General features: G+C 40.3%; 1 protein-coding gene across 3 annotated transcripts in view; it reads right to left on the reverse strand.

Moving 5' to 3' along the window:
* The window catches only part of GOLGA4 (golgin A4), a 245,424-nt gene that overhangs the window by 191,896 nt on the left and 37,643 nt on the right, over positions 1-15,885 (reverse strand). For all 3 annotated transcript variants that reach the window (XM_073549893.1, XM_073549892.1, XM_073549891.1), the window contains exons 3-4: positions 11,506-11,559; positions 8,437-8,751 (exon numbers count right to left, since the gene is read on the reverse strand). In XM_073549893.1, the coding sequence (XP_073405994.1) occupies positions 8,437-8,751; positions 11,506-11,559 (369 nt within the window). The remainder of the gene's footprint in view (positions 1-8,436; positions 8,752-11,505; positions 11,560-15,885) is intronic.

Genomic DNA, 15,885 nt, shown 5'->3' on the forward strand with positions numbered 1-15,885 from the left:
TGTGCCCATACAGTAGTTTTCTCCCACATATGGGGTATCAGCATACTCAGGACAAATTGGACAACAACTTTTGGGGTCCAATTTCTCCTGGTACCCTTGGGAAAATAAAAAAATGGTGACTTAAAGATCATGTTTGTGGAAAAAATACGAATTTTTTATTTTCACGCCCGGGCGTTATAAACTTCTGTGAAGCACTGGGGGGGTTCAAAGTGCTCACCACACATCTAGATAAGCTCTTTTGGGGGGGGGGGGGTCTAGTTTACAAAATGGTGTCATTTGTGGGGGGTTTCCACTGTTTTGATACATCAGGGGTTTTCCAATCGCGACATGATGTCCGATCTCAATTCCAGCCAAAAACGTCAAATGGCGCTGCTTCCCTTCCGAGCTCTGCCATGCGCCCAAATAGTGGTTTACCCCCACATGTGGGGTATCAGCGTACTCAGGACAAATTGCACAATAACTTTTAGGGTCCTGTTACCCTTGGGAAAATAAAAATTGGGGTGAAAAGATCATTTTTGTGGAAAAAATATGATTTTTTTAATTGTACTGCTGTACGTTATAAACTTCTGTAAAGCCCTTGTGGGTTCAAAGTTCTCGTTCTCACCACATATCTAGATAAGCTCCTTGGGGGGTCTAGTTTCCAAAATGGGGTCACTTGTAGGGGGTTTCCACTGTTTAGGTACATCAGGGACTCTCCAAACGTGACATGGCGTCCTATCTGAATTCCAGACAATTTTGCATTGAAAAAGTCAAACGGCGCTCCTTCCATTCTGAGCTCTGCCATGCGCCGAAACAGTCCCCCCCCACATATCAGGTATCAGCGTACTAAGGACAAATTGCACAATAACTTTTGCAGTCCAATTTCTCCTGTTACCCTTGGTAAAATAAAAAAAATTGAACCTGAAGTATTTTTTTTGTGAAAAAAAGTTAGATGTTCATTTTTTTTTTTAAATATTCAAATATTCAAATATCCTGTAAAGGGTTAATAAACTTCTTGAATGTGGTTTTGAGCACCTTAAGGGGTGCAGTTTTTAGAATGGTGTCACTTTTGGGTATTTTCTATCATATAGACCCCTCAAAGTGGCTTCAAATGTGATGTGGTCCGTAAAAATAAAATGATGTTGTAAAAATGAGAAATCGCTGGCCAACTTTTAACCCTTATAACTTCGTAACAAAAAAAAATTTTGTTTCCAAAATTGTGCTGATGTAAAGTAAACATGTGGGAAATGTTAGTTATCAAGTTTTTTGGGTGCCATATCTGTGTGATTTAAGGGCATAAAAATTCAAAGTTGGAAAATTGCAAAATGTTCAAAATTTTCGCCAAATTTCCGTTTTTCTCACAAATAAACGCAAGTTATTTGAATGAAATTTGACCACTAACATGAAGTACGATATGTCACGAGAAAACAATGTCAGAATCACCGGGATCCATGGAAGCGTTCCAGAGTTATGACCTCATAAAGGTACAGTGGTCAGAATTGTAAAAATTGGCCCGGTCATGAACGTGCAAACCACCCTTGGGGGTGAAGGGGTTAAGCTACAATTACGTAAATTATAACAGAAATTTATTCTGGTCTTCGAACTGTGTGTATTTATTACGCCAACGCACAGCAACTGAAAGATACACCAAATTCATTAACAGGCACCCAATTAATGACACCAGTATGGATGAATTGTGGTACCATCAAAACACGCCCTGCTACCATGATACTTTATCACAGATGCTTTCTTTGATCGGAATATAACACATCACATAAAAAAATCTGCTATCTAAGGGAAAACTTGCAAGAGAGAACAAAAAGGAGTAGACTGCACATACAGGTGCTTCTCACAAAATTAGATCAAAAAGTTAATTTATTTCAGTTCATTACAAAAAGTGAAACTCATTATATAGAGTCATTACACACAGAGTGCTCTATTTCAAGTGTTCATTTATGTTAATGTTGAGGATTATGGTTTACAGCCAATAAAAACCCAAAAGTCATTATCTCAGTAAATTAGAATAATTAAAAAACACCTGCAAATGCTTCCTAAGCATGTAAAAAAGGTCCCTGTCTTGTTTTAGTAGGCTCCACAATCATGGGGAAGACTGCTGACTCGACAGGCAGTCACTGACACACTCCACAAGGAGGGTAAGCTACAAAAGGTCATTGCTAAAGAAGCTGGCTGTTCACAGAGTGCTGTATCCAAGCATATTAATGGAAAGTTGAGTGGAAGGAAAAAGTGTGGTCGAAAAAGGTGCACAAGCAACCGGGATAACTGCAGCCTTGAAAGGATTGTTAAGAAAAGGCCATTCAAAAATGTAGGGGAGAGTCACATGGAGTGGCCTGCTGCTGGAGTCATTGCTTCAAGAGCCACTAATAATAATAATAATAATAATAATAATAATAATAATAATAAATTTTATTTCTATAGCGCCGACATATTCCGCAGCACTTTACATTTCAGAGGGCATTTGTTCAGACAATAGACATTACAGCATAACAATAATCACAGATTATAACAAATACCAAGAGGAATGAGGGCCCTGCTCGCAAGCTTACAATCTATGAGGAAAAAGAGGGAGACACGAAAGGTGGGTGGTAACAGTTGCCCTGATTGTATGGACCAGCCATAATGTTAAGTGTGTAACAGTACAGACACAGAGGGATAATGGATGCATAAAGCATGTGGGAACATGATGCAGGGAACCTGGTTATGGTAAAACTTTTGGCTGTGCCACAAAGGGATAGATTAGGTTGATGTGTTGAGGCGATAGGCCAGTCTGAATAAATGCGTTTTCAGGGCACGCTTAAAATTGTGGGGATTGGGGACTAATCGTATTGACCTGGGAAGTGCATTCCAAAGAATTGGCGCAGCACGTGTATAGTCTTGAAGACGGGAGTGGGAGGTTCTGATTGAGGATGCTAACCTCAGGTCATCAGCAGAACGGAGGGCGCGGGTAGGGTGGTATACTGAAACAAGGGAGGAGATGTAGGGTGGTGCTGAGCCATGGAGGGCTTTGTGGGTGAGGGTAATAAGTATATACTGAATTCTGGAGGGGATGGGTAGCCAGTGTAATGACTGGCACAAGGTAGAGGCATCGGTGTAACGATTGGCGAGGAATATGATCCTGGCTGCAGCATTCAAGAAAGATTGGAGAGGGGAGAGTTTGGTAAGAGGGAGACCGATTAGAAGAGAGTTACAATAGTCGAGACGAGAATGAATAAGAGAAACAGTAAGAGTTTTTGCAGAGTCAAAAGTAAGAAAAGGTCGAATTCTAGAAATGTTTTTGAGGTGCAGATGACAAGAGTGAGCCAGTGATCGAATGTGGGGGCCAAAGGAAATCTCGGAATCAAGTATGACCCCAAGACAGCGGGCATGTTGCTGGGGAGTAATAGTGGAGCCACACACAGAAATGGCAATGTCGGGTATAGGTACATTAGTTGAGGGAGGAAACACAAGGAGTTCAGTCTTTGACAGGTTCAGTTTCAGATATAGTGAGGACATGATGTTAGACACAGAGTTTAGACAATCGCCGGTGTTTTCTAGAAAGGCTGGCATGATGTCAGGAGAAGAAGCGTATAATTGTGTGTCATCAGCATAGAGATGGTACTGGAAACCAAATCTACTGATTGTTTGACCAATAGGGGCAGTGTACAAGGAGAAGAGGAGGGGGCCTAGGACTGATCCTTGAGGAACCCCAACAGTAAGGGGAAGGTGAGAGGAGGAGGAACCGGCAAAAGATACAGTAAAGGAGCGGTCAGAGAGATAGGAGGAGAACCAGGAGAGAACAGCGTCCTTGAGGCAAATGGAACGGAGCATAGTGAGGAGGAGCTAATGATCCACAGTGTCAAATGCTGCAGAGAGATCCAAGAGAATTAGCATGGAGTAATGACTATTAGATTTAGCTGTTAGTAGATCATTAGAGACTTTAGTGAGGGTAGTTTAAGTAGAGTGTAAGGAGCGGAAGCCGGACTGGAGAGGGTCGAGAAGAGAGTTATCAGAGAGATAGAAGATAAGACGGGAGTGGACCAGGCGTTCCTGGAGTTTAGAGATGAAGGGAAGATTAGAGACAGGTCTATAGTTAGCGGCACAGTTTTGGTCGAGGGATGGTTTTTTTAAGTAGTGGATGTATGATGGCATGCTTAAATGAGGGAAAGTTACCAGAAGAGAGAGAGAGAGGTTAAATATTTTAGTTAGGTGAGTGGTGACAGCAGGGGAAAGGGACTGGAGGAGATGTGATGGAAATGGGTCATTGATGCAAGTGGTTGGGCGAGAAGATGCAAGGAGCCTGCTTACTTCTTCTGTGACTGGCTCAAAATCAGAGAGTGAGCTAGATGCAGTGGGGGAGGAAGGACCGTGCATGGTAGGAGGTGATTGGGAGATAATTTCCTGTTGGATCTGGTCAATTTTTTCTTTGAAGTAATTGGCCAGATCGTCAGCTCGGAGCTCCGTGGTTGGGGCCTGTACTCTTGGGTTGAGTAGAGAATGAAAAGTGTCAAAGAGACGTTTCGGGTTATTGGACAGTGAGATGATGAGGGTGTTGAAATAGGTTTGTTTGGAGAGGTGAAGGGCAGTGTTGTATGTTCGAAGCATAAACTTATAATGGATGAAATCTTCGTGTATATTGGATTTTTCTCCACAGATGTTCGGCGCACCTGGAGCACCGCTGCAGGAAACGTGTTTGCTGGGTGTGCCAGGGTTGTCGCCGTCTGTGTTGCGGTGTTCTATTTATAGCGGGTGCAAATTCATCCAGGGCACTGTGAAGTGTTTCATTGTAATGCTTCAGTGCAGAATCCGGACATGAGAGGGAGGAGATAGGGGCCAGTGAAGACTGCAAGTTCTTCATAAGTTTCTGGGTGTTAATGGCCTGTATGTTTCTATAAGTATGGACATATACCACATGCAGACATATACAGGACATGGGCTGCAAGTGTTGCATTCCTTGTGTCAAGCCACTCATGACCAATAGACAAGGCCAGAAGAGTCTTACCTGGACCAAGGAGAAAAGAACTGGACTGTTGCTCAGTGGTCCAAAGTATTGTTTCCAGATGAAAGTAAATTTTGCATTTAATTTGGAAATCAAGGTCCCAGAGTCTGGAGGAAGAGTGGAGAGACAGACAATCCAAGCTGCTTTAGGTCTAGCGTGAAGTTTCCACAATCAGTGATAGTTTGGGGAACCATGTCATCTGCTAGTGTAGGTCCACTGTGTTTAATCAAGACCAAAGTCAGCGCAGCCATCTACCAGGAAATTTTAGAGTACTTCATGGTTTGCTCTGCCGACAACTTTTTGGAGATGTAAATTTCATTCTCCAGCAGGAATTAGCACCTGTCCACACTGCCAAAAGTACCAACACCTGGTTTAAAAACAACAGTATGACTGTGCTTGATTGGCCAGCAAACACGCCTAACCTTAACCCAAAGAGAATCTATGGGGTATTGGCAAAAAGATGAGAGACACCAGACCCAACAATGCAGACAAGCTGAAGGATGCTATCAAAGCAACCCGGGTCTCCATAACACCTCAGCAGTGCCACAGGCTTATCGCCTCCATGCCACACAGCACTGATGCAGTAATTGATGCAAGAGGAGCCCTGACCAAGTATTCAGTGCATTTACTGAACATACATTTCAGTAGGCCAACATTTCAGATTTTAAAATCATTTTTCAAGCTGGTGTTAATAAATTTACTAATTTACTGAGATAATGACTTTTGGGTTTTCATTGGCTGTAAGCCATAATCAACATTAACAGAAATAAACATTTGAAATAGATCACTCGGTGTGTAAGGACTAATATGAGTTTCACTTTTTGTATTGAAGAACTGAAATAAATTAACTTTATGACGATATTCTAATTTTGTGAGAAGCACCTGTGGATGTTGAGTGGTTGTATCTCAGTTGGAGATTTCATTCACATTGGTGTGTGTATGTATATACAGTATATGTCTTTCTCACAAAATTAGAAAATTGTCAAAAAAAAAAAAATTTAAGAGACCACCATATCAAAACCCTGTCATGTGCAGCCCATTTTCCAGAGCTGAACCCCATTGAAAACCTCTGGAATGTAATCAAGAGGATCATGGACAAGCCATCAAACAAAAGAAGAACTGCTTAAATTTTTGCGCCAGAAGCAGTGTGAAAGACTGGTGGAAAGCATGCCAAGACGCATGAAAGCTGTATTTAAAAATCATGGTTATTCCACAAAATATTGATTTCTGAACTCTACCTGAGATAAAACATTAGTATTGTTGTTTCTAAATGATTATAAACTTGTTTTCTTTGCTTTGAGGTCTGAAAGCACTGAAGGTTTTTTTTTTTTTTTAATTTTGACCATTTCTCCTTTTCAGAAAAGAAAAAAAAAATCTATTGCTTGGAAATTCGGAGACATGTTGCCAGAAGTTTGTAGACGTAGACTAAAAGAACAATTCACATTTTACTCAAAAACATACCTATAAAGAGAAAAATCAGACAAACTGAACATTTGGAAGTGGTCTCTTAATTTTTGCCAGAGCTGTATAGTGACTTTAGTGGCTCGCAGCTGCATAGCATATACATTTTGTCAGACATGCAGAAGTGATCCAATATATACCCATGATAACACTGGCTATATGAAGCTTTTAAATAATTTGTGCAATACTTTTTTATACAGTGGCTTGTCAAAGTATTCACCCCCATGGCATTTTTCAAGTTTTGCTACCTTACAACCTGGAATTTCACTAGGTATTTTTTTTAGAATTTTTATCAGTTCATGTAAAAAACATACCTACAAATGTGAACATTTGTTTTTCTTTTTATTGTGACGCAAAACAACAAATAGGACAAAATAACTGAAAACTTCAGTGTGTATAACTATTCACACCACCTAAAGTCAGTAATTTGTAGAGCCTACTTTTGCGGTAACAGTTGCAAGTCACTTTGGATAAGTCTCTATAAGCCTTCCATATCTTGCCACTGGGATTTTTGCCCATTCCTCAAGACAAAACTGCTCCAGGTCCTTCAAGATGGTTTCCTCTGGTGAACAGAAATCTTTCAGTCTGACCACAGATTCTCAGTTGGATTAAGGTCTGGGCTTAGACTAGGCCACTCCAAAACATTTACACTTGTCCCTGTAAATCCCTCGAGTGTTGCTTTAGCAGTATGCTTTGGATTATTGTCTTGTTGAAAGTTGAACCTCATTCCCAGTCTCAAATCACTGACAGTCTGAAAAAGGTTTTGCTCAAGAATATCCCTATTATTCACACCATCCATCTTCCCCTCGACTCGGACCATTTTCCTTGTCCCTGCCGCTGAAAAACACCCCCACACAATGAGCCTGCCACCAGCTTGTTTCACTGTGGGGATGGTGTTCTTGAGGTGACGAGCTGTGTTGGTTTAGTGCCAGACATAGCATTTACCTGTGTGGCCAAAAAGCAAGATTTTGGTCTCCTCTGACCACAGCACGTTCCTCCATACATTGGGGGAACCTCCCACATCTTTTGATAAACTCAAAACAAGCATTACAATTTGTGTAAGTAAAGGCTTTTTCATGCCCACTTATCTATAAAGGCCATCTCTATATAGTGTATGGCTTATCGTGGTTGTTTGGACAGATACTCCAGTCTCTGCTTGGGAAGTCTGCAGCTCCTTCAGAGTTACCTTTGGTCTCTGTGCTTCCTATCTGATTAATGTCTTCCTTGATTGAACTGAGTGTTTTGGTGGGCGTCCCTCTCTGGGCAGGTCTGCTGTGGTACCATATTCTTGTTTTTATATCCCAACCCTGACTTGAACTTCTCAACAACTTTGCCCCTAACTAGTTTATAGATCTCCTTGGTCTGCATGTTGTTTGGTTAGTGGTGCCTCTTGCTTAGTGTTGCAGCCTCTGAGGCCTTTCTGAAAAGATGTGTATATACTGATAGATCACGTGACACTTAGATGGCACACAGGTGGACTACCTTTCACTAAGCATGTGACTTGTGAAGGTAATGGCTTACATCAAAAATGTTTGACAATTTCACAGCAAAAGGGTTGAATACATCTTATGTGCACAGCAATTTTTATTTATTTGATACCATAAATTTAATTTACGCCTATTTTTCTCACTTGACCAACTTTGACTATGCAGTGCAGATACACACACAAATCGGATTACAAAAATATTTAAAGCAAGTTGTAATGTAACAAAATAGGTAAAAAGCCAAGGGTGGGTGAATAATTTCACAAGCCATTGTATAACTAATAAAGGCAATATTTTATTCACACAAGTAATCCCTCCCCTTTCCCTTCATGTTTTTTCAGACTAAACATATGCTACAGACATGATGCAGCTATCTTATACATCTGTATTAGAATAGAAATGGAACAATGCCAAAATGGACACTAAATTAATCAGAAAATAAAGAGGCAGGTAACCACCAGCGTTAGAAATTGATGAGGGTTTCTTCTAAGCCCCTGTTTTAATAACATTCAGACATACCTCAGAATACTTCCCTCGGTAGTTGCCCAAGCTCTTCTCCATCCTATGCAGTCGATGAAAGAGTTGGTCTTTGGTAAGCCCTTCATGACTACCTGCAGAGTCTTCGGCTTCACTTTCAATATCTGAAGGTGGATCGAACACAGCCCCTGAACCGTCCCCATCAATTCGGTTCAATGATTCACGTGAACCGCTTCTCACAAGTGATTCTTTGGATGGAGAGCGGAACAAAGTTTCCTTTACTGGGCTTCGAAATAGTGATTCCATTGAGGGGACACGGAGTTGAAGCTTTTGTGTAAAAGACTGAGGTTCGCTCTTCTGCAATAATGAACATTTTACTACATCAGTAATGTCAATGTACTGTAACCACAAAACTAAAGAAAGATGTAGGAGAACCATATTAATGGAAAACAAACAAGATCATTATTGATCGTTCTACACAGATGAATTCATTATGGTAGCCAAACATTGCACTCCTTGTATCAAGGCGTTCCCTTATTAGACACGAGGTCAGGGGCTGGCTGTGCAGAAACTGTATTATAGGAAGAATATTACTAGGACCGCATTTTTCATTTTGTGGCAATATCAGCTTTTTGTTTTAACTCAAAAAACAATGTAGAGCATAAAAAGTAAAATTTTAGTTTAAGCAGTTTGGAAAGCACAAGGATCTATACTGTTCCAGAGATTAATCAAACATAGCATAGTTCCCCATGATAAACAGGTTGTCAATATGTCATTAGTGGGGGATCAAAATTTTGTACCCCACCAATCAGCCTAATCAGTAATGGGGTAACAGAGTTCATTGCTTAGCGGCCACTGCGAGAGTATTACATTTAACCTCCTAATTCAGATGAATGAGAAATAAAGCACAGAACTCAGCACCAAATTCATAGCAATGACACAAGGATAGGTCATCAATGTCAGTTCCAAACAACCCCTTTACTCTAAAACGCATCTCATGGCCAAACACATTTTTATTTTATTTTTTAAATTAAGGGTCAAACACTTGTATCCTTCACGACCATATCATTTTCCGCTTTTTTTAGCGTTTTTGTTGTCTGCTCTCCTCCCAAGAGCCATGCCTTTTTTATTTTTCCGTCAATATGGCCATGTGTGGGTTTGTTTTGTGAGACGAGTTGTACTTTTGATCGTCACCATTGATTTTATGGTATAGCATACTGAAAGACGGAAACAAAAATGCCAAGTGGAATGAAATTGCAAAAAAAAAAAAAAAAAAGGGGGGGGGGTGGCAATTCCACAATTCTTATTTTTTACCATGTTTACTAACTTAAAACTGACCTGCCAATATGAATCTCCAGGTCATTACGAATGTGCAGATACCAAACATGTATAGGATCTTTTTTATTTAATTGGTGAAAAAAAATTCAATGTTTGTGTAAAAAAAAAAAAAAATTAATAATATGACACCACTTTCCGAGACCGGTAGCATCTCCATTTTTCGGGTTCTGGGGCTGGGTGAGAGCTGACATTTTTATTTATACCATTATACCATTATTTATTTTGGGGTAGATACAATGTTGCGGAGACCAAGAAACTTAATTCTTGTGTTTCAAATTTTTTTTTTTCTTGCTAAGCAGTTCACCGATTGGATTAATTTAGCTTATATTTTGATAGATTGTGCGTTTCAGAAGGCAGTGTTACCAAATACGGTATGTGTAATGTTTATTTTGAATGGGGCGAGAAGGAGGTGATTTGAACTTATAACCTTTTTTCTACTTTTTCCTGGCTTCAATAATCTCCTTAGAGACTTAAACTGCAATCATGCGATTGCTTGTGCTACACTTTGCAGGGCTTCAGCCCTGCTATGTGCAGCATTTCCTATGAACGACAGCTGTGGAGCGGCATTCAATGTCAAGCATGGTGGTCTTCTGTAGACCCCTGGCTATCATGCCAACCTATCATCGCCCCACGATCATGTGAATAGGCCGCCAAAGGACAGGGTTTGTGATGTGCATCCAGTTTTCGGGAGTTAAATGCCGCGGTCAGAGAGTGACAGCGGCATTTAAGATGTTAACTGGCGTGGGTGGATCGTAATTCCACCCGCGGCTATTAGGGCACATGACAGCTGATTAACTCAGCGGTCATGAGCTTGGAAAGATGTGGGTTCAGCGCCAGAGCCCGCATCAAATACAGGGACAAAACCCCATGACGTACCTATACGTCATAGGTCGTGAAGGGTTTAAAACGGTCAGCTTCCTTTCCTTTTACTTCAAAATACATGTCTTTTGAGCTAAACATTTTTGTAATTGGACGTCATTACAAATTTAGCTTTTGAAGCCTCCTTGTTTCCCTACACATTCAACTTAAAAGAGTTTGCCAACTACTTTTACATTGATGGCCTATCCTTAGAACAGGTCACGAATGTTTTATTGGCCGGGGTCCAACACTATGCACCCCGCCGATCAGCTGTTATCGGTGCCTTTTGAAGCCGGCTGGAAGTACTTACTTGCGAAGCTGGCAGTCTACTTTTAGTGGCTGCCGCATGGTACTATACATCTGCCTCCTATTCAAATAAATAGGAGGCAGATGTGTAGCAATGTGTAAGCAAGTACTTTCAGCCGGCGGTGGCCGCCTACACTGATGAACAGCTGATCGGGCGGGGTGCTGAGTGTCGAACCCTTGCCGATTAGACATTGATGACCTATCATAAGGATAGGCCATCAATGTAAAAGTAGTGCACAACCTCTTTAATGTAGTCGGCGGCCATAAATCAGCTGAAAGGAGCCCAGAAAAAGACAGCCAAAAAGTTACAATCTCCTGTTGGACAGTGATAACAAGCTTAGGGATGGATTCTCAGGTAAGGAAGCTGGCCACATTGTCCTGTTAGTACGACATTCCTCACACTGACCAGCACTTTTGTCCATACAATGGCTGTTGGTAGAGGAGCTTGTGTCTAGACCTGTCCATCAGCCCACAGATCTGTAGTTCTACCTACATCAGTGTCAAATATAAAGGGGACATTTTCCAGAATACACATGGCCAGATGAAGCTCTGTTTAGACAATGGGGCAGCATGTCCCAAGTAATAGCAGTAACACTATGTAGAGCGTACCTGACTTGAGGATGAATCACTGCCATTCATGCTGTCTGCAGACCTTGATACGTTCTATTTGATGAGAATTAAAAAAAAACATTTACACATATGAAATGTGGAGGTATATCGGTAATTATTGAAAACTGAAGTAATATAGTTATTAAATTTGCAAACTTAAAATTATTAATATATTATTGTAACAGAAGTTTAATATAACATGTATACAGGACCATGTGGGTTACAAAGAATATAAAAATGTAAGCCTCCAGGAGGAAGAGAGGGTTACAGCTGCCATACACCGACTAATGTCGGCTGAACCTGCTGACATTGGCGGGTTCGTCTAGAGTCTAACGTGTATCTGGGCCTCCCAAATCTCTCTCAATAGATAATTTCGGCGTTGAGAAGGATCTTGCCCGTCAGAGTTCCAGCAGCTGATAGGAGTGTTAAGCAGAACGTTCCTGTGTATGGGGGACTCTGTAAAGTTAGCGGTAGAATGTGCAGCTATCTACAGTGTAAGGAGGAGCTTAAGGCTGTGTGCACACGATGTAGATTTGCAGCGGATCCGCAGCGGATTTTACAGCGCAGAAACGTTGCATATCCGCATTGTGATGTACAGTAGCCTTAAAATCAATGTAAAAAAAAAAAAACGCTGTGCAGACGCTGCGGATTTTTCCCGCGGTACAAAATCCGCAGCATGTTACTTCCTTTGTGCGGTTTTCCATCTCCCCTGTCACCAAATCCGCAGGGGGAAATCCGCAGTGGAAAACCGCACACAAACCGCAATAAAACCGCAGGAAAAATGGAAGAAATCCGCAGGAAAAATGCAGGTCATTTGACCTGCGGATTTCTTCCACTCTGCGCAGAAAAATCCGCAGGGCCAAAAAGTACGTCTGCACTCAGCCTAAATTGCTTGGATTGCAACTCATTAATGTCTTAGAGCTAACCAGCACAATAATGCCAAGCAGGTATTTAATACTTTCTTTTAAATTATGCAAATTTGGTTGCATTTTTCATGAAGGGCTTTAAAAAGACGGTCAGTTTTTATTTTCATTTCACAAATTGATAGTACACATGAAAATAAGCAACTTTGACATGTTATCAGAGAAATCTGCTTCTTCCACCTCCTGGACAGATCTTTCAATCTCAATTCATGGCTTAAACTGTAAAATCTGTATTCAGTGAAGATATGATTTTACTGTTATCAAGGTATATGACTGGGCATGTAAAAATACTGTTGGACTTGTTTTTCAAAGAGCTATATAAGCATATAAATTGCTTGGAGGGTAAAATCCTGCTGACAGAGTCCCTTTAACAGATGAAAGTTTCCCATAAACTGAGAGGGAAAGATCAGTCGAGAAGAAAGAAGCAGATAACTGTTAAGGCCTGTTTCACACATCCATTTTTTCCCTTCAGTCAAAATCAGCCAAATTTAAAAAAAAAAAAACGGATCCGCCAAAAAAGGGGAGGATCCGTTTTTTTCCCCCCATAGACTTACATTATTGGCGGATCTCGACTGACGGTCGTCCGTCCCACCCATTTTTTTTACGGATCCGCCAAGATTTTAACGGCTCCCGGGCAGATGAAATGGACCCTGCAACTTTTTTTGCTTTGACGGTCCGCTAATTTCAGCATTAACCCTAAATGCCGCTTCGGGAGCCGATAAAATCTCTCTCTCATCACGCTCCAACTCACCCGTCCCTCCCGTGATTTCCCGATCGCGCTCCACCTCCCGCGATTTCCTGATCGCGCTCCACCTCCCGCGATCTACATGCAATACGCGACTGCCACGGTCGCTTTCAATTTGGCCGCATCGCTTCTCCCATGGATCCTTCATCCTACGTGCTCCGCTGACATCTGTCCGTCACGGATCAGCTAGTTTCAACCTTTGGCGGATTTCAACTGACCGCCGATGACGAGGTATGAAAGAGGCCTAAGATATTACACAGTTGCTTATTTACATTTGTACTATTTATCTATTAAATAAAGTCAGCTATCAAGGCTCAGTAAGAGGCCCCAAACAACTCATTGTCTGTGAAAATATTTACTTGGGTGTTTCAGACTGTAGATCACTTTATTCGCCTAGAAATCAGTCGGTGGGAGAGACATCTAGTGATGGCTTTCTCATAAAGAACACAGGTGCGATCAGATGAACGAGGTATCATGCGTATGGGGGAGTCAGCAAAGACGGTGGTCAGACAACAATCAGCCAAAGCTTTGTTCGTCTGACAGCCATCTAAATTGTATGGCTGGATTAAGCACTGGGAGTCACTTAATTTAGGTAAACAGATTATAAATTATGTCCATGTTGTATAAATCGAAAATCGCTATTAATGTATATTAATTGAATACTACATATTGGTGGGGTACGAAAATAAAATTGAATGGTTCTGTATACATGAATGCAAAAACTCCTACTTGTAAACTACCGTGTAAATAGAATGAAGCATACAAGCATATGCTTTCATATACACATCTTTCCCATTAAAAGAGGGAAAAAAATAATGGTATTAGTGAGATTGTTAACACTTAGATGGATCATTTTATATAACATGCTTTGTTACTAGTTTTTCTGAGAATCAGTAATTCCCTTTCACCCATGCACTTGGTTAATGTCTGAAGATATGTAGGTTTCTCTAAGTTTTATGTCACTTAGGGAAGAATATTAAGCTCAACAAACATATGCAACTTAAGTCCAGGCCTAAGCCAAGTGTGGCCCTGGCACTCCTGGTGGGAATATCTGTCTGCCTTGAGGCATTCACTGAAGGCTATCTTACACACCGCTTGCTTTCATCTAAGCAGCTCGTTTGCAGCAGATTGTACATTATGGACGTGTCTACACACAGAGGCAGATTCATTAAGACTGGGGTTGTGCATGCCAGTCTTGATGAAGGGCTCACATGAACACTACCAAATTCATTAAGAGGAGCATGGAACTTTATTGAATTCAGCTCGGGTCAATACATTTCAAGTGAACCAATATAATTTTGCTCTAAAATTGTGTTGCTTTAGATCTTGTTCTATTGTAATAGAAAATAAAAAAGCTAAAGTACAGTATATAGAATTTTTATTACTTTTCAAAGCTTTGAAAAAAATGTGAGCTTCTTTGTTGCATGCCTTTATGTTTCTACTGATAATGCAGGCCACAACCAGGATATAGAAATAGAAAAAACACCATTACACTCAGAACTGTACAAGCTTTCGTCCGCTAAGTAACAAAAGTGCCTTTGTTAATATTTTATCCATGTGGATTCAAACGCAAAATTTTGAAAAGAATTTCCAAAAAAATAAAAAAACTATACGATATAAAATTCTCAAAAATTTCACATGTGCCTCCTATGCCCCTAGCCACATCTGTACCATAATTCAAGATGGACTCTCAATGGGATCATACTTCAAAAAAAAAAAAAAAAAAGTATGTATATGAACAGTGTCAATTTGAACATCTCGAATTCAGATCTGTTCAGCCTGTGATCTGAAAGTGTAGGGTCTATAGTTTCCAAATAAAATAAAGAAAACGTTTCATGACTTGTACTGATTTTAACCCCTTAGCGACAGCCAGTTTGCAGCCTAATGACCAGGCCAATTTTTACAATTCTGACCACTGTCACTTTATGAGGTTATAACTCTGGAACGCTTTAATGGATCCCGCTGATTCTGAGACTGTTTTTCGTGACATATTGTACTTCATGTTAGTGGCAAAATTTGTTCGATAAGTCTTGTGTTTATTTATGAAAAAAATGGAAATATGGCGAAAATTATGAAAATTTTGCAATTTTAAAACTTTAAATTTTTATACCCTTAAATCAGAGAGATGTGTCACACAAATGTCTAACACATTTCCCACGTCTACTTTACATCACCACAATTTTGGAAGCAAAAATTTTTTTTGTTAGGAAGTTATAAGGGTTAAAAGTTGACCAGCGATTTCTCATTTTTACAACAAAATTTACAAAACCATTTTTTTTTAGGGACCACATCATATTTAAAGTCATTTTGAGGGGTGTACATGACAGAAAATACCCAAAAGTGGCACCATTCTAAAAACTAGACCCCTCAAGGTGCTCAAAATCACATTCAATAAGTTTATTAACCCTTTACGTGCTTCACTGGAACTAAAGCAATGTGGAAGGAAAAAATTAACATTTAACTTTTTTTTGCAAAGAATTTACTTGAGAACCAATTTTTTTGATTTTCACAAGTGTTAAAAGAGAAAATCAACCACAAAATTTGTTGTTGTACAATTTCTCCTGAATACGCCGATACCCCATATGTGGGGGTAAACCACGTTTTCAGCACACGGCAGAGCTCACAAGGGATGGAGCGCCATTTGACTTTTTCAACGCAGAATTGGCTGGAATTGAGATCGGATGCCATGTTAATGTACCTAAACAGTGGAAA

The sequence above is a fragment of the Dendrobates tinctorius genome, unplaced genomic scaffold, assembly GCF_039654945.1.
Source record: "Dendrobates tinctorius isolate UK_male_01 unplaced genomic scaffold, ASM3965494v1 ptg000162l, whole genome shotgun sequence".
Classification (NCBI taxonomy): Eukaryota; Metazoa; Chordata; class Amphibia; order Anura; family Dendrobatidae; genus Dendrobates; species Dendrobates tinctorius.